The 23665-nt window shown below is 45.1% G+C and overlaps 1 protein-coding gene across 1 annotated transcript in view; it reads right to left on the bottom strand.

Annotated features, from left to right (window-relative positions):
- Window positions 1–20615, bottom strand: part of iglon5 (IgLON family member 5) — a 142066-nt gene extending 121451 nt beyond the window's left edge. Inside the window, exon 1 of the mRNA XM_020497478.2 lies at window positions 20008–20615. Coding sequence (XP_020353067.2) covers window positions 20008–20068 — 61 coding nt within the window. The 5' untranslated portion in view covers window positions 20069–20615. The remainder of the gene's footprint in view (window positions 1–20007) is intronic.
- Window positions 20616–23665: the final 3050 nt, after the last annotated feature.

Raw genomic sequence — 23665 nt, forward strand, 5'->3', positions numbered from 1 at the left:
GCAGGCCAGTCAAGTTATTCTACACCGATCTCGACAAACCATTTCTGTATGGACCTTGCTTTGTGCATGTGGGCATTGTCATGTTGAAACAGGAAAGGGCCTTCTTCAAACTGTTGCCACAAAGTTGGAAGCACAGAATCATCTAGAATGTCATTGTATACTGTAGTGTTAAGATTTCCCTAAACTGGAAAGAAGGGGCCTAGCCCGAACCGTGAAAAACAGCCCCAGACCATTATTCCTCCTCCACCAAACTTGACAGTTGGCACTATTCATTGGGGCAGGTAGCGTTCTCCTGGTATCCACCAATCCCAGATTCGTCCGTTGGATTGCCAGATGGTGATGCGTGATTCATCACTCCAGAGAACACGTTTCCACTGCTCCAGAGTCCGATGTGGCGAGCTTTACACCACTCCAGCAGATGCTTGGCATTGCACATGGTGATCGTAGGCTTGTGAAGGCTGCTCGGCCATGGAAACCCATTTCATGAAGCTCCCGCCGAACAGTTATTGTGCTGACGTTGCTTCCATAAACAGTTTGGAACTCAATAGTGAGTGTTGCATCCGAAGACACACGCTACATGCTTCAGCACTCAGCGGTCCCGTTCTCTGAGCTTGTGTGTCCTACCACTTCGCGGCTGAGCCGTTGTTGCTCTTAGTCATTTCCACTTCCCAATAACAGCACTTACAGTTGACTAGGGCAGCTCTAGCAGAGGAGACATTGGACAAACTGACCTGTTGGAAACCCTAACCCTATGACGGTGCCACGTTGAAAGTCACTGAGCTCTTCAGTAAGGCCATTCTACTGCCAATGTTTATCTATGGAGATTACATGTCTGTGTGCTCGATTTTACATAGGTCAGCAACTTGTGTGACTCAAATAGCCGAATCCACTAATTTGAAGGGGTGTCCACATACCTTTGTATATACAGTATAGTGTATAATGCTCTGCCTTGAATCACTATGAAATGAGCAGTAGGAGGGCAATGCATGGAAAGTATCCGTTGATATCTCAGCAACATGTTTCTCTCAGTCTCAACGGCTGACTCCCCGTGTCGTAAGTCACCCTTCTCTGACCTTGTCTCTCACCCTGTCTCTTGCTCCCTCTCTCTGTCTATGTACATCTGGCACTCTCTCTCCCACTCCCTCTATCTGGTTCCTTCTCTCCCACTCCCTCTATCTGGTTCCCTCTCTCCCACTCCCTCTCTCCCACTCCCTCTATCTGGTTCTCTCTCTCCCTCTCCCTCTATCTGGTTCTCTCTCTCCCACTCCCTCTATCTGGTTCCTTCTCTCCCACTCCCTTTATCTGGTTCTCTCTCTCCCACTCCCTCTATCTGGTTCTCTCTCTCCCACTCCCTCGAATCTGGTTCCCTCTCTCTATCTGGTTCCCTCTCTCCCACTCCCTCTATCTGGTTCCCTCTCTCCCACTCCCTCTATCTGGTTCCCTCTCTCCCACTCCCTCTATCTGGTTCCCTCTCTCCCACTCCCTCTATCTGGTTCTCTCTCTCCCACTCCCTCTCTCCCACTCCCTCTATCTGGTTCCCTCTCTCCCACTCCCTCTATCTGGTTCCCTCTCTCCCACTCCCTCTATCTGGTTCCCTCTCTCCCACTCCCTCTATCTGGTTCTCTCTCTCCCAATCCCTCTATCTGGTTCTCTCTCTCCCACTCCCTCTATCTGGTTCCCTCTCCCTCCCTCTATCTGTTCCCTCTCCCACTCTGGTTCCCTCTCTCCCACTCCCTCTATCTGGTTCCCTCTCTCCCACTCCCTCTATTTGGTTCCCTCTCTCCCACTCCCTCTCTCCCACTCCCTCTCTCCCACTCTCTCTCTCCCACTCCCTCTATCTGGTTCCCTCTCTCCCACTCCCTCTATTTGGTTCCCTCTCTCCCACTCCCTCTCTCCCACTCTCTCTCTCCCACTCCCTCTCTCCCACTCCCTCTATCTGGTTCCCTCTCTCCCACTCCCTCTATCTGGTTCCCTCTCTCCCACTCCCTCTATCTGGTTCCCTCTCTCCCACTCCCTCTATTTGGTTCCCTCTCTCCCACTCCCTCGAATATGGTTCCGTCTCTCTCACTCCCTCTATCTGGTTCCCTCTCTCCCACTCCCTCTATCTGGTTCCATCTCTCCCACTCCCTCTCTCCCACTCCCTCTATCTGGTTCTCTCTCTATCTGGTTCCCTCTCTCCCACTCCCTCTATCTGGTTCCCTCTCTCCAACTCCCTCTATCTGGTTCCCTCTCTCCCACTCCCTCTATCTGGTTCCCTCTCTCCCACTTCCTCTATCTGGTTCCCTCTCTCCCACTCCCTCTATCTGGTTCCCTCTCTCCCACTCCCTCTATCTGGTTCCCTCTCTCCCACTCCCTCTATCTGGTTCCCTCTCTCTATCTGGTTCCCTCTCTCCCACTCCCTCTATCTGGTTCCCTCTCTCTATCTGGTTCCCTCTCTCTATCTGGTTCCCTCTCTCCCACTCCCTCTATCTGGTTCTCTATCTCCCACTCCCTCTATCTGGTTCTCTCTCTCCCACTCCCTCTATCTGGTTCCCTCTCTCCCACTCCCTCTATCTGGTTCCCTCTCTCCCACTCCCTCTATCTGGTTCCCTCTCTCCCACTCCCTCTATTTGGTTCTCTCTCCCACTCCCTCTATCTGGTTCTCTCTCCCACTCCCTCTATCTGGTTCCCTCTCCCACTCCCTCTATTTGGTTCTCTCTCACACTCCCTCTATCTGGTTCTCTCTCCCACTCCCTCTATCTGGTTCCCTCTCTCCCACTCCCTCTATCTGGTTCCCTCTCTCCAACTCCCTCTATCTGGTTCCCTCTCTCCCACTCCCTCTATCTGGTTCCCTCTCTCCCACTCCCTCTATCTGGTTCCCTCTCTCCCACTCCCTCTATCTGGTTCCCTCTCTCCCACTCCCTCTATCTGGTTCCCTCTCTCCCACTCCCTCTATCTGGTTCCCTCTCTCTATCTGGTTCCCTCTCTCCCACTCCCTCTATCTGGTTCCCTCTCTCCCACTCCCTCTATCTGGTTCCCTCTCTCCCACTCCCTCTATTTGGTTCCCTCTCTCCCACTCCCTCTCTCCCACTCCCTCTCTCCCACTCCCTCTCTCCCACTCTCTCTCTCCCACTCCTTCTCTCCCACTCCCTCTATCTGGTTCCCTCTCTCCCACTCCCTCTATTTGGTTCCCTCTCTCCCACTCCCTCTCTCCCACTCCCTCTCTCCCACTCTCTCTCTCCCACTCCCTCTCTCCCACTCCCTCTATCTGGTTCCCTCTCTCCCACTCCCTCTATCTGGTTCCCTCTCTCCCACTCCCTCTATCTGGTTCCCTCTCTCCCACTCCCTCTATTTGGTTCCCTCTCTCCCACTCCCTCGAATATGGTTCCGTCTCTCTCACTCCCTCTCTCCCACTCCCTCTATCTGGTTCTCTCTCTATCTGGTTCCCTCTCTCCCACTCCCTCTATCTGGTTCCCTCTCTCCCACTCCCTCTATCTGGTTCCCTCTCTCTATCTGGTTCCCTCTCTCCCACTCCCTCTATCTGGTTCCCTCTCTCTATCTGGTTCCCTCTCTCTATCTGGTTCCCTCTCTCCCACTCCCTCTATCTGGTTCTCTCTCTCCCACTCCCTCTATCTGGTTCTCTCTCTCCCACTCCCTCTATCTGGTTCCCTCTCTCCCACTCCCTCTATCTGGTTCCCTCTCTCCCACTCCCTCTATCTGGTTCCCTCTCTCCCACTCCCTCTATTTGGTTCTCTCTCCCACTCCCTCTATCTGGTTCCCTCTCTCCCACTCCCTCTATCTGGTTCCCTCTCTCCCACTCCCTCTATCTGGTTCCCTCTCTCCCACTCCCTCTATCTGGTTCCCTCTCTCTATCTGGTTCCCTCTCTCCCACTCCCTCTATCTGGTTCCCTATCTCTATCTGTTTCCCTCTCTCCCACTCCCTCTATCTTGTTCTCTCTCTCCCACTCCCTCTATCTGGTTCTCTCTCTCCCACTCCCTCTATCTGGTTCCCTCTCTCCCACTCCCTCTATCTGGTTCCCTCTCTCCCACTCCCTCTATCTGGTTCCCTCTCTCCCACTCCCTCTATTTGGTTCTCTCTCCCACTCCCTCTATCTGGTTCTCTCTCCCACTCCCTCTATCTGGTTCTCTCTCCCACTCCCTCTATCTGGTTCTCTCTCTCCCACTCCCTCTATCTGGTTCTCTCTCCCACTCCCTCTATCTGGTTCCCTCTCTCCCACTCCCTCTATCTGGTTCCTTCTCTCCCACTCCCTCTATCTGGTTCCCTCTCTCTATCTGGTTCCCTCTCTCCCACTCCCTCTATCTGGTTCCCTCTCTCTATCTGGTTCCCTCTCTCTATCTGGTTCCCTCTCTCCCACTCCCTCTATCTGGTTCTCTCTCTCCCACTCCCTCTATCTGGTTCTCTCTCTCCCACTCCCTCTATCTGGTTCCTTCTCTCCCACTCCCTTTATCTGATTCTCTCTCTCCCACTCCCTCTATCTGGTTCTCTCTCTCCCACTCCCTCGAATCTGGTTCCCTCTCTCTGGTTCTCTCTCTATCTGGTTCCCTCTCTCCCACTCCCTCTATCTGGTTCCCTCTCTCCCACTCCCTCTATCTGGTTCCCTCTCTCCCACTCCCTCTATCTGGTTCTCTCTCTCCCACTCCCTCTCTCCCACTCCCTCTATCTGGTTCCCTCTCTCCCACTCCCTCTATCTGGTTCCCTCTCTCCCACTCCTTCTATCTGGTTCCCTCTCTCCCACTCCCTCTATTTGGTTCCCTCTCTCCCACTCCCTCGAATATGGTTCCGTCTCTCTCTCTCACTCCCTCTATCTGGTTCTCTCTCTCCCACTCCCTCTATCTGGTTCCCTCTCTCCAACTCCCTCTATCTGGTTCCCTCTCTCCCACTCCCTCTATCTGGTTCCCTCTCTCCCACTCCCTCTATCTGGTTCCCTCTCTCCAACTCCCTCTATCTGGTTCCCTCTCTCCCACTCCCTCTATCTGGTTCTCTCTCTCCCACTCCCTCTATCTGGTTCCCTCTCTCCCACTCCCTCTATCTGGTTCCCTCTCTCCCACTCCCTCTATCTGGCACCCTCTCTCCCACTCCCTCTATCTGATTCCCTCTCTCCCACTCCCTCTATCTGGTTCCCTCTCTCCCACTCCCTCTATCTGGTTCCCTCTCTCCCACTCCCTCTATCTGGTTCCCTCTCTCCCACTCCCTCTATCTGGTTCCCTCTCTCCCACTCCCTCTATCTGGTTCTCTCTCTCCCACTCCCTCTATCTGGTTCCCTCTCTCCCACTCCCTCTATCTGGTTCCCTCTCTCCCACTCCCTCTATCTGGTTCCCTCTCTCCCACCCATGTTTGTCATTACCTCTCTCTCTCCCTCTCTCCATCCCTCTCATTCTCCATCTTTTGGCTCGAGGAGGAGTGTACGAGCTGCTGAAATTTTTATTGATCTGTTTTTCTCTGCTTTATTTATTTCCACCCTCCCTTTTGCCATCTATTCCCCTCTCCCACCTACCTTCCCTCCTCTCCTTCCCTCCTCCGACCCCAACAACCTCCAGCCCCGATAGACCAAGAGAGGCAGTGGAAGGACTAAAAACCACAACATGACACCATGATTTAGCATTCATTGCATCTTGGCACATAGTTTTACCACTGTGAACAACACTAGAGTTGCCGGAGATGTGTGTGGGCTAAAAACAACTTCTGACAAGTTGAGCACTTGACAGACAGTATTTGTTACGGCAGGATTTTTTTTGCATTAGTTGCAGCCTGTAGTTGCACTGTCAACAACACAAGAGGTGTAAGGACGTGCGAAGGATAAGACTATGCTGTAGCATGAAAACAGCTTCTGACAAGCTGAGTGCTTAACAGATAGTATTTCTGAAAGCAGGTTAGGCTGTTGTTAGAGTGGAACAGTGGAGGCTCCTCAGAGGAGGAAAGGGGAGGTCCATCCTATTAAGTCATTTTCATAAGAAATAAAAATGGTGAAACATTTAAAAAAGTTATATATTTTTTGTAAAACTGTACTAAATATATTCACAGCTGACCAAAGAACTGATTAAGAAACACTGGTTTGCAATGAAAGTCTACAGTAGCCTTAACAGCACCCTCTAGGGTAGCACTATTGTGTAGCCGAAGGACAGCTAGTTTCCCTCTGGATACATTGCATAGACGTGTGTGTGTGGACGGAAGATGTAGAGAGTGGTAAGAAATTTAATTTCTGTAGCCAAATATCTTATTCATCCATTTTTTAAGCATTAAATTACCAGGTATAATGGTGCATTGATCATTTATACAGTTTAAAGACTGTATATTTGTAGTTATTTTAGCATTTTGCCCAAAGTCTACCTTTAAAGTAACTGTCCAGTGTTTCCAGATTTCTATTAAATCTGACCTATAATTAATTACAATATGAGTGAAATAGTTTTCATTCCAAAACATAGTAATTAAGTATGTTAAAAAGCATATTTTCTGTGTTGGAATGGTCTGGGCGTACCCCAACAACAGAATGGTCTGGGCATATATCGGTCATTAAAAATATTCATGCAAGTCAACTAGCACTAGATCAGCAGTAGCGCTAGCACAGCAGTAGTATAGTAACAATAGTAGGGTACTCTGTCTGCCACTAGTTTTGAATTAATTCCATCAAAACGATTGAGGTAAATGGATCAAATTGTTTGTAATTTAGAAAAAGGTTTTATATATAATCCAATTAAGTTAGATCCATTATTTTATATATTTAGTACCAGTCAAAAGTTTTGGTTACTATGTGTTATTTCCTAGTTTTGATGTCGTCACTATTATTCTACAATGTAGAAAATAGTAAAAATAAAGGAAAACCCTGTCACGGTCGTCCTCCTCTTCATCTGAAGAGGAGAGGCGAGATGGATCGGAGGACCAAAATGCGGCGTCACATGTGTTCATCATTAATTTTAATAAAGAAAACACTGAACACTGAAACCCTATACAAAAACAATAAACGAAAGAACAACCGTGAAGCTAATGCGAACTGCGCTGAAACAAGCAATCAACATAGACAATCACCCACAAACAAACAGTGCAACCCAGGCTACCTAAGTATGATTCTCAATCAGAGACAACTAATGACACCTGCCTCTGATTGAGAACCATACTAGGCCAAAAGATAGAAATCCCCAAATCATAGAAAAACAAACATAGACTGCCCACCCCAACTCACACCCTGACCATACTAAATAATGACAAAACAAAGGAAATAAAGGTCAGAACGTGACAAACCCTTGAATGAGTAGATGTGTAATTTAGGCACTGGCTCGCCCAGTTAGCTAACTAGCAACCTCCCTTGCAGAAAGTCTAAAGTGAAAAAAATGCTAGCCAACTAGTTAGCATAAGCTAATGTCTGCTAGCATAGCTAACTAACCCCCAGTTAGCTGTCTAAGGATTAGGGTTAGGGGTCAGAGTTAGAATAAGGGCCCGTGTTAGGATTAGGATAGGAGTTAGGGTTAGGTTAGTGTCAGAATAAGAGTTAGGGTTAGGGTTAGATTAAGTGTCAGTTCTCCACAGTTCATAAAACACTTTTCATTTATTTTATTTTCAGGTGAGAGTTTACAAGAAATGATCTGACGAAGAGGTGCTTCATTGTGCCCTGAATTCTATTGAAAATGGGTAGGGCATTAAGTCCTGTGCTTTTAATATGCCACCCAAAACCATAAGGCCACAGTCACAGCCACAGCTCAGTCTTCACTGAGCCCTTTTTCGGACTTACATCATGGGATGTCCAAAAACGTGCCTTTGACCCAGCAGAGAGGATGGGGATCCAAGACACATTCAATAAAGAAAGGCGGTTGGCAGGCATAGACTGGTTTTATGGTTTTATGAAGCAGCACCTAGAATAATCCATCCATATCCCACAAGCAACCAGTCTGGTTCGAGCTGTTTGTGTGTGTGTGTGTGTGTGTGTGTGTGTGTGTGTGTGTGTGTGTGTGTGTGTGTGTGTGTGTGTGTGTGTGTGTGTGTGTGTGTGTGTGTGTGTGTGTGTGTGTGCGTGTGTGTTTAATCAATATTTCATCTTTTATATTCCCAAAAATGTATAAATATTACAAACTATTTGAAAACCGTTTGCTCTTGAATTTCATTTTAGAGACTGCTGCGATTTAAAATCTTCTTCAAATGAATATGAGTTTAGTTTAACTGTACATAATGAAGTGTAAGGAAAAGGTAAAAGAAGTATGAGAATTAACTATACATGCAGGTGTGGTTAAAATAAAAATGGGGGCATCGTACTCCATGTTACCCTATTAGTATTGCAATAAAATGGATTCTGATTATGAATCTAATGTTATCTCAAAGTAATTATAGGGCTTCTGCGGTATCATATCCCAGTGGTAAATATTACCATGGTTAACCGGGTGCGTGGAGAGTACTCTAACAGACCACAATAGAGCAGCAGGGTGGAAACTAATGTTTGTCTCCCCTGTGTTGTTGTACAAATTAACACACTCCTTCACATAGCCAAACACAAGACAATTACGCATTTGCACACACACACACACACACACACACACACACACACACACACACACACACACACACACACACACACACACACACACACACACACACACACACACACACACACACACACACACACACACACACCACCCCCACCCCACATGCACACACACCCACAGTCCCATCAGGCATGGACCAGGCTGCATTAGTTTCCTAAGCCTCTTCCATTGATTTGCCAGCGAAGCTTCTTGTCTCTGGTAATGAGGACAGGGAGAGAAGCGGGACCCGGGTCCCTCACAGCTCCCACAGGAGAAAGAAGCAGCGGCTGCTCTAATCTGAATTGTGTTTCCAACGATGCTAACGCCCTCACACAAAAAGACAAGAGATAGAGGGGGGTAAAATCTCTCCCTCTCCTATCTCTCTCTGTCTCTCTCTGTCTCTCTCCAGATAGCTCAATCTACATGCCCTGGCTAAAGCCTCGGCGCCACCGAGACAAAAAGAGAGGAATGAGGATTTAGCCTGTGCCAGAGACATATTCGATTTTCCCTATGTGCCTGTATTGATAAGAGATCAATGAAAGTTATTTATGTGCACAAATGTGTATGAATATATAGATGTTCCTCTCTACCTCTCAAGGCTGGGCGCTCCTGGATCCGATGGGCTTCATTGATTTACTGTTCACACCTTCACTGGGGGAATTGTTTAAATTCATCTTGCGGGTGGCCCTATAAAGGCGGCGTTTGAGTGTGTGTGTGTGTGTGTGTATGATCGTGTGTGCGCGCGTGCGTGTGTGTGTGTGCGTGGGGGGGGGGGGTGTATGGTATACAGTATATATCCCACTTCTCTCTGCCTCTACATCCATTCTGCTGCCATTTGAATTGCGTTTCTCTTCCTGCGTTAAATAAAACATAGGCCTTTTTCCATTACTATTAGGTTGAGGGCCCATTGCTCATGCACATATTCATGCACAGGGCAGCGCTGGCCGCTGGGGTTGAGCTGGGGTGGAAGAGAAGGGAAGTATTACACTGTATTACTGTAATTAAACACAGTAAAAGAACCTGTCCCACATTGAAAGTGATCCTGGTTCATTTCCATTGCATTGAACTCCATATATAATAACTGTGATTATAATTACAAACAAGCCTGGCTGTAATCACTATTTATGGGACTGACACTTAAGTATAATTGCCTCGCCAGACCCAATATGGGGGGGCCAGTGAAGTGTTTATCAAAACTCACAGCAGGAAATCTACAGGGCAATAAGGTGACGGAGCACTGCCCATCCCCCATCACTCCCTTATCCTCTCCGCACTCAGAGCGCCCATCTAGAGTTTGACCCCATGACCCCAAGTCACTGTTCCAGCCTGAAAGCCACTAACATTACAACACCATTCCAGAGGCCAGCATCTCACCACCCTCACCCGGGTGAAAACAATCCAAATACCCACAGAAACATATTTGGATGTAGATCTGGATGGAATAGCCCCTAAGGCCAGTCATGTTGAAGCCAAGATAAGGTCAGTAATAAGCAGGGGTGGAAAAGTGGAAGATTCCACAGAAACGCTTGGGGCCATTCTCTCCATGGTGCCCCTCTCCATAGCAACACTTCCTGATTTAGTTTGAACCACACAAGGCTATCTGTCAATTCTCCATCCAGCATGAGTGATATGGTGGAAGCACATCATCCATAGCACAAACCCCAGTACACAGTCTCACATTCCCCACATACAACTGGAAAACACTTTGTGCCAATTGTTCATGTAAAAAGGGCCTAATTGAAAATGTGAAATAGCACACAGCCCACTTGTTTTATGTAAGGTCACTGCTATATACAGTTGTCGGAAGTTTACATACACTTAGGTTGGAGTCATTACAACTAATTTTTCAACCACTCCACAAATTTCTTGTTAACAAACTATATATATGGCAAGTCGGTTAGGATATCTACTTTGAGCATGACAAGTAATTTTTCCAACAATTGTTTACAGACAGATTATTTCACTTATAATTCACTGTATCACAATTCCAGTGGGTCAGAAGTTTACATACACTAAGTTGACGGTGCCTTTAAACAGCTTGGAAAATTCCAGAAAATTATGTCATGGCTTTAGAAGCTTCTGATAGGCTAATTGAAATGATTTGAGTCAATTGGAGGTGTACCTGTGGATGTATTTCAAGGCCTACCTTCAAACTCAGTGCCTCTTTGCTTAACATCATGAGAAAATCAAAAGAAATCAGCCAAGACATCAGAAAAGAAATTGTAGACCTCCACAAGTCTGGTTCATCCTTGGGAGCAATTTCCAAATGCCTGATAGTGCCAGGTTCATCTGTACAAACAATAGTACGCAAGTATAAACACCATGCGACCACGCAGCTGTCATACTACTCAGGAAGGAGACGCGTTCTGTCTCCTAGAGATGAACGTACTTTGGTGCGACAAGTGCAAATCAATCCCAGAAACAACAGCAAAGGACCTTGTGAAGATGCTGGAGGAAACAGGTACAAAAGCAACAGTAAAACAGTCAAATGAGTCCTACATAACCTGAAAGGCAGCTCAATTAGGAAGAAGCCACTGCTCCAAAACAGCCATAAAAAAATGACTATGGTTAGGAGCTGCACACGTGGACAAAGATGGTACTTTTTGTAGAAATGTTCTCTGGTCTGATGAAACAAAAATAGAACTGTTTGGCCATAATGACCATCGTTATGTTTGGAGGAAAAAGGGGGAGGCTTGCAAGCCGAAGAACACCATCCCAACCGTGAAGCACGGGGGTGGCAGCATCATGTTGTGGGGGTGCTTTGCTGCAGGGGGGACTGGTGCATGTCACAAAATAGATGGCTTCATGAGGAGGGAAAATGATGTGGATATATTGAAGCAATATCTCAAGACATCAGATAAAGCTTGGTCACAAATGGGTCTTCCAAACAGACAATGAACCCGAGCATACTTCCAAAGTTTGTGACAAAATGGTTTAAGGATAACAAAGTGAAGGTATTGGAGTGGCCACCACAAGCCCCGATATCAATCCTATAGAACATTTGTGGGCAGAACTGAAAAAGCAAGGAGGCCTACAAACCTGACTCAGTTACACCATCTCTGTCAGGAGGAATGGGCCAAAATCCACCCAACTTAATGTGGGAAGCTTGTGGAAGGCTACCCGAAATGTTTGACCAAAGTTAAACAATTTAAAGGCAATGCTACCAAATACTAATTGAGTGTATGTAAACTTCTGACCCACTGGGAATGTGATGAAAGAAATAAAAGCTGAAAGAAATAATTCTCTCTGCTATTATTCTGACATTTCACATTCTTAAAATGAAGTGGTGATCCTAGCTGACCTAAAACAGGGAATTTTTACTGGGATTAAATGTCAGGAATTGTGAAAACTGAGTTTAAGTGTATTTGGCTAAGGTGTATGTAAACTTCCGACTTCAACTGTACTTCCCTCAGCATCCATTATCCCTACTTTTCTTTCCAAAAGAGCAACTCCAAGAGACCCAAACCCCGGGCTTCTCAGTCTCACATCCAATGGTGTCTGGCAACAGATGAAGAAGAACCGAGAAAAAGGCAAACAAATACAGGCTCCAAAAAAGAGGAGCATATGCAAGCCAGGCTTGAAGAACAACGGCGGCACAGAAATGGTGGCTTTCAAACGGGGGGAGTTAGGGGAGGAGGAGGGAAGAGGGAGGAGGGAGGCAGAAAAGAGGGGAAGAGAGGCCCCTCCAGATTAGGAGCTCGAGGCATCTGTTGGTGCTGGCACGCAGACTCGTCTGCAGCTCTTCATCTCCCAGCCAAAGCCGGTGATTTGACCGAGCACAAACAGGGGGGCCATGCCATCAACATGTGCCACAATGTGCCACGCGCCTTGACCCCACTTGTCCCACATATGTCGCTGTAACGAGAGTGATGGTGGGCAACGCAGCGACCCCCCTTGTTTTACCTGCGCCCGATACGCCCCGTAACACTTCCAGCTACCTGCCCCTGTACCCTTTGATTCATTATGGACACCTTTTGTCCCGTGGATGCTAGTTTGGAGTAGATCGGAGCTAGAAGCATCTGTTGGGTTGTTTGAAAATGGCTTCAGCGACATAAAGGAGAGTATTTTCAAAGGTTAAGGATGACGTGTCTGAGAGGGACAAAAGACTGTAATGTGGAAGAGTAGAGAGAGGTTTATGTAGTGCACCAAATGGATTAGAGAACTTTTGATTGAGCTTGGTCTGCTACCAAGTTAAAGACCAGAGGTCAAATGTCAGGTTACGCTGATATGTGACCTTGACTTGAGGCCATTTCTCTCAGCATACAGATACAGTGGGGAGAACAAGTATTTGATACACTGCCGATTTTGCAGGTTTTCCTACTTACAATGCATGTAGAGGTCTGTAAGTTTTATCATGGGTACACTTCAACTGTGAGAGACGGAATCTAAAACAAAAATCCAGAAAGTCACATTGTATGATTTTTAAGTAAATCATTTGCATTTTATTGCATGACATAAGTATTTGATACATCAGGAAAGCAGAATTTAATATTTGGTACAGAAACCTTTGTTTGCAATTACAGAGATCATACGTTTCCTGTAGTTCTTGAACAGGTTTGCACACACTGCAGCAGGGATTTTGGCCCACTCCTCCATACAGACCTTCTCCAGATCCTTTAGGTTTCAAATCAAATCAAAATCAAATCAAATTTTATTTGTCACATACACATGGTTAGCAGATGTTAATGCGAGTGTAGCGAAATGCTTGTGCTTCTAGTTCCGACAATGCAGTAATAACCAACAAGTAATCTAACTAACAATTCCAAAACTACTGTCTTATACACACAAGTGTAAGGGGATAAAGAATATGTACATAAAGATATATGAATGAGTGATGGTACAGAGCGGCATAGGCAAGATACAGTAGATGGTGTCGAGTACAGTATATACATATGAGGTGAGTATGTAAACAAAGTGGCATAGTTAAAGTGGCTAGTGATACATGCATTACATAAAGATGCAGTAGATGATATAGAGTACAGTATATACCTATACATATGAGATGAATAATGTAGGGTATGTAAACATTATATTAGGTAGCATTGTTTAAAGTGGCTAGTGATATATTTTACATCATTTCCCATCAATTCCCATTATTAAAGTGGCTGGAGTTGAGTCAGTGTGTTGGCAGCAGCCACTCAATGTTAGTGGTGGCTGTTTAACAGTCTGAAGACCTTGAGATTGAAGCTGTTTTTCAGTCTCTTGCTTTGATGCACCTGTACTGACCTCGCCTTCTGGATGATAGCGGGGTGAACAGGCAGTGGCTCGGGTGGTTGTTGTCCTTGATGATCTTTATGGCCTTCCTATAACATCGGGTGGTGTAGGTGTCCTGGAGGGCAGGTAGTTTGCCCCCGGTGATGCGTTGTGCAGACCTCACTACCCTCTGGAGAGCCTTACGGTTGTGGGCGGAGCAGTTGCCGTACCAGGCGGTGATACAGCCCGCCAGGGTGCTCTCGATTGTGCATCTGTAGAAGTTTGTGAGTGCTTTTGGTGACAAGCCAAATTTCTTCAGCCTCCTGAGGTTGAAGAGGCGCTGCTGCGCCTTCTTCACGATGCTGTCTGTGTGGGTGGACCAATTCAGTTTGTCTGTGATGTGTATGCCGAGGAACTTAAAACTTGCTACCCTCTCCACTACTGTTCCATCGATGTGGATAGGGGGGTGTTCCCTCTGCTGTTTCCTAAAGTCCACAATCATCTCCTTAGTTTTGTTGACGTTAAGTGTGAGGTTATTTTCCTGACACCAGGGTAATACGACTTTCAGCTCCCTCCAAAGATTTTCTATTGGGTTCAGGTCTGGAGACTGGCTAGGCCACTCCAGGACCTTGAGATGCTTCTTACGGAGCCACTCCTTAGTTGCCCTGGCTGTGTGTTTCGGGTCGTTGTCATGCTGGAAGAACCAGCCACGACCCATCGTCGATGCTCTTACTGGGGGAAGGAGGTTGTTGGCCAAGATCTCGCGATACATGGCCCCATCCATCCTCCCCTCAATAGGGTGCAGTCGTCCTGTCCCCTTTGCAGAAAAGCATCCCCAAAGAATGATGTTTCCACCTCCATGCTTCACGGTGTCGTGTGTTTACTATCATTAACTGAAGACTTATAGTTTTTATCAAAGATTCTCTGTAATTAGTTATTACGCGATCAACTGATTAATCACGTAACTAATTAACTAGGAAGTTGGGGCACCAAGGAAAAATATTCAGATTACAAACTTTTCAGATATTTTATCTGATCAATTAGTCTTCGAATTAATGAATTATTTACTGTACCTCACATTAGTCTCATTCCAAACGTCATCTGCACGAACCCAGTCTTCACTATGAGTCATCCATACATCAATTGTCTTAAATCATTTATTTATTACTAAGTAATTCACAGAAATGCATAAACAAACAATGTAAATGTGGTTACATGAAATGATAGGAGAATGTGCCCTAGTGGGCTAAACCGGCATGGCGGCTTGTTAGACAAAAGGGGAAGTGGGGGTCGACTAAGAAGTCACTAAAGGGTTAATAATTATAACAATTGAAATGCTAATCCTTTACCCATGAACGCTCACTCATTTGGGAACAATTGCAATCAATATATATATATGTACGCTCAGTGTGTCGTCTTGATCGCTGGTGAAAAGTTAATTTCTTTTGTAGAATTGTCCATCTCTCTCCCTCTCTCTCTCGGTTGTGGTTAGAGGGTATTGTTCAGAGTGACATTCGTTATAGAATGGATGTTTCGGCGGTTGTAGTTCTTCACGTTCAATGATACCGAATTCCTAGCTGCAGACTAGTAATTAATATCAAAGACTTGTTCGTATTCTGTCGGTATCGATAGTCTAAGAGTTTAACAACGTGGTATGGTTAAAAGATTCAGCAACATGGTCTGCAACCTTTAGCCATCTCGTAATTGAGATAAGCTCGGTCTGCTGATCGAAAACTCGAGTTGGGGTTTTATTCGGAAGGGCCGAAGAGAGGTTTCCCAGGATGTCTGACCCTAACTGGGCTCAGGGGTGGTCCTCTGATTTAGTTCAAATCAAAAGGGAATTGTATTATTCTTCATTAAACAGTCCAAAATCATATTACACAATTATACAAACAGTATCATACTCACTCATTCATCTTATACAACAATTAGATGTAAACCTCATATCTGAGGCTATTATATAAACAGCGTTATGGTAATGTGGCCACACAGTCTCCCATAAGCTTCCCCAAGTTGTAACAAACGGACCAGTTCGTAGCTGGATTCTTCACCAATCTTTTATACTTTCTCCGGAACATGAAATTTGTTCGTACCTCAAGTTCTGTGAGGTGGAAGGAATTCCTTTGTTCTCCATGAAAATCTACTCTCTCTATACTGTGTGTCCATGAGGAGATTCTCAGGAATTTACGGCGTCTCTCTGACCACAGCAACCTAGTTGAAGGAGGAAAGGGGGGGGGGGCAGGAAGAGGGGGATGGGCTTGCTATACCCAAAGAGGCCAACGTCATGACAATGGTTGGGATGGTGTTCTTGGGGTTGTACTCATCCCTCTTCTTCCTCCAAACACAGTGAGTGGAGTTTAGGCCAAAAAGCTCTATTTTTGTCTCATCAGACCATATGACCATCTCCCATTCCTCCTCTGGATCATCCAGATGGTCATTGGCAAACTTCAGACGGGCCTGGACATGCGCTGGCTTGAGCAGGGGGACCTTGCGTGCGCTGCAGGATTTTAATCCATGACGGCGTAGTGTGTTACTAATGATTTTCTTTGAGACTGTGTACCAAGCTCTCTACAGGTCATTGACCAGGTCCTGCCGTGTAGTTCTGGGCTGTTCCCTCACCTTCCTCATGATCATTGATGCCCCACCAGGTGAGATCTTGCATGGAGCCCCAGACCGAGGGTGATTGACCGTCATCTTGAACTTCTTCCATTTTCTAATAATTGCGCCAACAGTTGTTGCCTTCTCACCAAGCTGCTTGCCTATTGTCCTGTTGCCCATCCCAGCCTTGTGCAGGTCTACAATTTAACCCTGATGTCCTTACACAGCTCGCTGGTCTTGGCCATTGTGGAGAGGTTGGAGTCTGTTTGATTGAGTGTGTGGACAGGTGTCTTTTATACAGGTAATGAGTTCAAACAGGTGCAGTTAATACAGGTAATGAGTGGAGAACAGGAGGGATCCTTAAATAAAAACTAACAGGTCTGTGAGAGCCGGAATTCTTACTGGTTGGTAGGTGATCAAATACTTATGTCATGCAATAAAATGCAAATTAATTACTTAAAAATCATACAATGTGATTTTCTGGATTTTTGTTTTAGATTCCGTCTCTCACAGTTGAAGTGTACCTATGATAAAAATTACAGACCTCTACATGCTTTGTAAGTAGGAAAACCTGCAAAATCGTCATGTGTATCAAATACTTGTTCTCCCCCACAGTATGTAATCAGATAGAATGTGTTACTGTGTAGGAGCATGTGCTAGAATGTGAATCTCTACAGTTGCAGGTGCTATCTCTTTGTGCAGGTGCTAGCTTGTGTTACTGACATACTTACACCATGAGGTTGTGAATAAGCATCTCCTATTCTTAGACCATGAAATATCATCTTTAGCAGCAGTGCAGCATATTTATCATTAGAAGTTAAGTGCATGCTAACATGAACCTCATAATAAGATACTTACCACAGGTGTCTGTCACAACAGCGATCCTCTTTGTGGAATCTAAATGGTTTAATTTGGTGTGGGGGCGTGGAGTTATATTCTCAGGCTTAGTTAGCTTTCATTGAGAAAATGAGTGGGAAGCAAAGTCTCCCAGTGTGCCATCTCAGACGTAGATGAGAAAGGTTTAGGAGAACCAGGTCCTATTAACTAGGCACCAAACATGAGAAAATTGACTGAAACAGGGAGCGACGCCCTGAACTTGTCCAATGAGAAGTCGTTTTTGTGTTCCATTGTAAAACGTTTTGCTACGGGGGCACTCCTCTCTGCCTGAGGAACAAACATAGAATTCATTAGGCACCAAATGGATAAAAAACAGACTGAAACAGGGAGGAACTACCTGAACTTGTCCAATAAGAAACATTAGTTTTCATGTTCCGCTGCATAACATTTTGCTACTGTGTGCCATAATGAATACGACCTTGGTTATCACTCTGTCTGAGGATGGAAACGAATGACTTAGCATCTCTCAGTCCAATACAGCCACAGCCATTAAGCCGAAAGGTCCATAACACATTAGGTGCTCCTCAGAATGCTCACTAGGCGTTGTGCTTAGAGATGCCACAGCTACAACTTCGAACGTCACTGCACAGGTCAGCAGAAGCCATCATGATGTTTGAGGAGAGGAGTGCTAATCAATGACTAAATGGATGTAGCTTCAATCAAGCAGTGCAAACTTGATTTATAAATGACTCAAATAGCAACGGGGAATGATATGCCCAATCCAAAATCGCCCCACCTCCCCTAGCCCTTACACCCTGTGCATTTTTGTATATCCGAGAGTACTGTATAGGTCTCTGACAAGCTATAGGAGTACATTTCCATACTTTGCTTATTCAATCCTCACAGATCTACACAGGTGCATAGGATGTAACCGCTATAGGGACTAAGGGTCAATTTGGGTGTGAGGACTCCATCTGACACACTCCAATGAGCCCTACACATGCTCACGTCTTTGGGGCACCTTGCATGATTTAACAGGGAGCTGACCAGGCTTTTAATGGCTGTGTTCCATCCTTCCTCCCTCATCATTCATGCATGCCTCCACATGAGTGGGTGTGTGGCGGTAGCAGTAGCCGGGAACCTGGCTACATCCTTTTCTAAAGATGGCAATGATATACTCTCAGTCAACTTCATACTATAGTGTCAATGTACCACACAGAACAAAGATGACGCTGATATACAGTATTCTCAGTCAACTGCAAACCATAACTTTTAATGTGCTACACACTAAAACAAGAATATGGCCTCTCTAGGCTTCATTCACCAACTGTACAGTTTAGTGCTAGAACATGTGGATATGGTAGGTTTGTAAAATGCAATTTTAGTTCAATAAATTCATATGTCCTTAGAATCTTAAAAGCAGGTTGTGAATTGGTACTGTGAACCCAATATGGCCTATAATCATATGGTTTCATGCTGTTCTGTTTGGTGTTTGTGTCTTTCATGGCTGTCCATCTGCCCCATTCCTGATGTAGCCTAGGTCCTACTCGAATCCCACCATAACCAGCTGGGTACTCCACTACTCCTGCCCGGAAGGAAGGAACATGGGAGTAGGAATCTACCCAGCCCTGCCTGCATCTGTGAGCAATTATAGCATCTTATTACACTGACACGTCAATTATTGTTATTAAGGCCAGGTTATTTATTTAATTTATGATTTCCCACAGGTAATGAGGGAGAGTAATCGAGGCACGCATGTGTGATGTGTGGTTTAATGTGTGGTTTAATATGTGGTTTGCGTCACGGCACTTGCGCAAGGGGCGCACCAGATGTTGGAAGGACCGCGGGGGGAGGCATAAGAGAATTTACAACAACATCAACCGTGTGTGGATTGAGATACAACAAAACTGCAAGATTGTTATACTATCGGCCACGGTAGGAAATTAAAAGCATTAGGGCTGTGACTTATATTGCAATGCTATTTATCTTCCGGCGCTTCATATGACATAGCACTTTTGTGATGCCCAAGTTTCCCTTCCAAGTTTCCCATTGTCCAATTTATGAGGCGCCTCCATCCTTTGTTGAATTAATAACAAAGCATACTGAAATCCCCTATGAATCATCCGGATGTACAAGCGAGCTCCGCAATTATCTTACAATTATCTGTTAAAACGTTAAAAGCAACAGTGGTGGATAAATAACTAGCCACGGCGAGGGAAAGTAGTGAAGGTTACTAGGCTACGCTGTTCCAATACGTGTTGGAATGCCCCAAGCTCTATCTCTCTGCCTATTGTTATCTCTCAACCTTGCAGAAAATGTTTTTTTTTTGCTACACTCTTCTCAACTGCTTGTACTGCATCGCAAAGTATGTAGGAGCAGTGTGAGCGCCATACTACGAACGTTATGTGGGCGGGTTACCACCAGATCAATCATGTCACGTATTGGAATGCGCCAGCCTTCTGATAGACCAGAGAGGATGGGAATGGGGTGTCTCGAATTTTGAAGTGAAATATGTTAACATGCACCACTCGTAGGCTACAAGCAAGCTGAAGATGGAGCCGTGCGCTGCGCAAAGGATGTAGCCTATACCTACCACATGCTAACACACACTCACAGTTTCATCCACTCACACCTCTCACTCTCTCTCGCGCGCGCCCTCCCTATCTCTCGCTCTCCAAACTGTGAGCAAATGAAAACTGAGTGTGCACTGTAGCACACACACGCATGATTCATAAGCAGGTAGACCCCCATCACGAAGCCTCGGCATTAGTATTCACCTCCAGCACCGTACCAGAGAGAATGAAGGGGAAGATGCATGTATGGATCCAATCCAGCGGCAACATCAAATCAAAGTAGCGTACTAGAACGTACCTTTCGACAGCAAAGCGAGGAGCAAACCAGCGAACACGTTTCGTAAGACTGGGCAGCTCATGTTTTGATGTTTCGATGGATTATTAGTTGTTGTTTTCGTAGTAGAATACCGCTGTAGTCCCCTTGTATGGAGCCTTTGCAGGAAAAATGTAAAAATATCTACCTGGTATGTTTTATTTATGTCCAACAGTAATAACCAACTGCTTTTACATGTGACTGAACAAAAACATGAGTCTATCCCCTTGACTTTTCTCGTTGATGATTCCCCTTAGCCAAAGAAGGGATTGTTGATGTTTTTGTAGACGTAGAGGGAATACCAAATGACAAAATCCTGGTGCAAAAATCTCAAATATTCCAAGCACTGAATTGATGTTGTTTTCAATGGTTTGGAGAGCAAATGTGCTCAAATACGCACCTAGACACGAAGGTAAATACTCAACTGTTTTCTGCCAAATATTCGACAGAACATTGCAAACTAATGGATACAATACTGCGTTCTGTAGTAGACAATTCGTCCCGTAATTAGCCTCCTCTCCTCTATCTCTTGTCGGTATGCAGCGCGTCTTGTCGCCCTGCACTCAATGCATTGCTCCGAGAAACAACAAATGCGAAGCGCGCAAGAAAAGGCATGATTGACAGTTCAAGGAGAACTCCTTTCTTCCAATCATCGCCACCAAGGAAGGGGGCGGGAGCTACTATTGCACTGCAGCCTCTCTTGGAGAGGGTGGGAAAGGACGCGGACTGGCCAATCCGAGCTGCATGGTAGGCGGGTAAAAGCGCGAGGCGAAAACGGCGCGGTGATAATGCAATGTGATTTATAGCAGGCTTAGTCTTGCTGCAGTACTCGGAGAAACAGTGGTCCACAGGGGGAAAGACATAATAACTATACAACAGGGACGGAGGTAGAGTGAAAGCGGGATAGGTGGAGCTACGAGGAATGGGTGCATGGTGGGTATCTGAATTAGGCTATTGGATAAAGGGTGAAGGTTCTATTCGGGTTGTTTTGTTGGGCGTAGGCCCAGGGGTTGCCCACATGACCATAGAATGGATGGAGTTCCAATACCTTAGAATGGGAAACATCTTACAGTGAAACATGAATATACCAGTGAACACTTATTATGGAAAAGCAAACCATTTTGATAACAGTTACACCTGTAACTGCACTTGTTGGAAGACCATGCAATTGAGTCCACATGAGCGTTTTGGAATATCACTAGGCCTACTCGTCTAGAAAAAGCCAACTGCATTAAGCAGGGTTTATGCACATGGCTACACGCTCTGCAGTGTTGAAGCATGCAACACTGAATATTCCCTACACATCATATATTCATTCCATTGATAGTCAAATGAAATCAGTCAGTCACCCAACAAGCTGTACAAACGGAGATTCAGATTCAGCACCATTGAAGTGGACAGCGACATAACCGGAATATGGAAGTGTAGCACAATTGAGGTGGACAGTGAGCGAATCAGAATTCAGAAGTTCAGGACCATTGAAGTGGACAGCGACGGAATCGGATTTCGAAAGTTTAGCACCTGGGCAGTGGACTGCGGTGTTTCGGGCGCACTACTGGCACTCCCTACTGGGGAATCCCTTATAATGAGATTAAGCCTAACGAGGAACGGGGAGGCTCCTCTAGGAACTCTGCAGGGTTGGGGAGTGTAATGTAACTGATTACAAAAAAAAGAAAGAACTGTAAGCCATTATGTTACCAGCTAACATATTGTTATCAGATTACCGATACTTTTGAAAAACTAGATGATTACTTTTAAATTCAGAAAATATGTCTTCGGAAAAGAAAATGTACGACACTTTTCTGTTTTCTCAATTGCATTCAAATCAGTATTTGAAGGCGCAAATGTAAGTTTGTTCCGCCTGAGGGAGTCTGGCCACAAGTCATAGACCACTATGATGACACACCAAATGCTTTTGTCTTCCAATGGTGCAACTGTAGTCTTAGATTATACATCCAACTTGAATAAACACTTGTAGGTAAGAACGACAGCAGTGGTGTAGCCTACGGGCGATACGGATATCACTTATTATGAATATCTACCTAGCGCAATTATGTAAATCACACTGCTGCTTTCTCATTTAGCTGTTTGCGGCTTACGGATTGTGGTTATTGTGGATGACTGTTCACACATTTTGCCTATATGTGTATTTAAACCCAACGATGGTTGTTTTGAATAAATTTAAGCTGCCCATCAATCTTTTTTTTTTGCGACTATGGAGAGACAGTGAAAAATGTGATCTTGCAACAGTTGCATAGAGCGGATCCCACTAGGCCCGATCCCACTGGGTAATAACTGGTTGAATCAACGTAGTTTCTACGTAATTTCACCAACAAAAAAATCTATGTGAGGACGTTGAAACAACGTGGAAATCTGATTGGATTTGCAAAAAGTCATCAATGTAAGAAAAATAATATTATTTTCACCCAACTATTCACCTAAATCCAATGACAGGGTGACATGTTTTGTTGATTTAACGTTGAAATCACGTTAGAGTTGACAACTCAACTAAATGTAACTGAAAACTAGACGTTGAACCGACGTCTGTCCCCTGTGGGTTGGAATAAAAGTTTGAGAGAGTTCCTCCCTTCTGGACTCCTCCTTGGTATTGTGCTAAACATACTGTCAAAAACGAGTTTCATTTAAGAAGACCACAAGTGGGGCTTTTATTTCTCAATCTAAATCGTGCTGATAAAAAAAAATGTAAATAATCGGCCTATAGCAAATGCAACATATGGCATTCATTTTTCAAATGCAAATAGCATTTTTCGGTAGTGCTCAAACCATGCCCTTCCACGAGAGCAATGAGCCCGAAGCAACTCGAAGCAATGAGCCCAATCAGTCCTCCATGACATCAAAATCATAAACAACAGAGTAGGCTAATAAGCCCTTAGTTTCTGGGTTATACTCAGGTAAAACAAATTGGCTAATCTATATTTCCAAGTCTTATTCTTGAATATTAAGGGCTATTAAATCAATTGGAATGACTGGAAATCTGACTGAACTTTAGGGTTTTTAATGTACAGATATATCCTAATCGTATTACTATCTGTATTGAAGTAGAAAGCAATTGGTTAGATGAAACCTACATAACCCATAAAGTAAAATACAACATCCATCTAAGGCTTTAACATTGGTTTATCCTGCATTAGATGTAATTCAATTGATAATATTCATTTTCGTCCACTAATGCCTCTTAAAGCAAAAGTAAAAGTAACTGATTACGTTACTGATTTTGGTTAATACAAAGTTATGTTACTGATTACAATTTTGGACAGGTATCTAGTAACTGTAATGGATTACATTCAGAAAGTTACCTACCCTACCCTGGAACTCTGTTACCTACTCTAATAATGACCCATGAGTCCATAGCCTGCTCCAAAACATCTTTCACAATACTTTTAAGGGAGTTAGGCTACACATTAGTACCCAACTTGTTCTCACTTTTGCATGGTGTTATTAACATATTCATATTTACCAGCATTTGAATATAACACACTGTAGGCTTACATTCACATCCTATCCTACACTGGAGCTCCCCAGGGGTGCGTGCTCAGTCCCCTCCTGTACTCCCTGTTCACCCACGACTGCATGGCTAGGGACGACTCCAACACCATCATTAAGTTTGCTGATGACACAACAG

This window comes from Oncorhynchus kisutch, linkage group LG13, assembly GCF_002021735.2.
Source record: "Oncorhynchus kisutch isolate 150728-3 linkage group LG13, Okis_V2, whole genome shotgun sequence".
NCBI classification, from domain to species: Eukaryota; Metazoa; Chordata; class Actinopteri; order Salmoniformes; family Salmonidae; genus Oncorhynchus; species Oncorhynchus kisutch.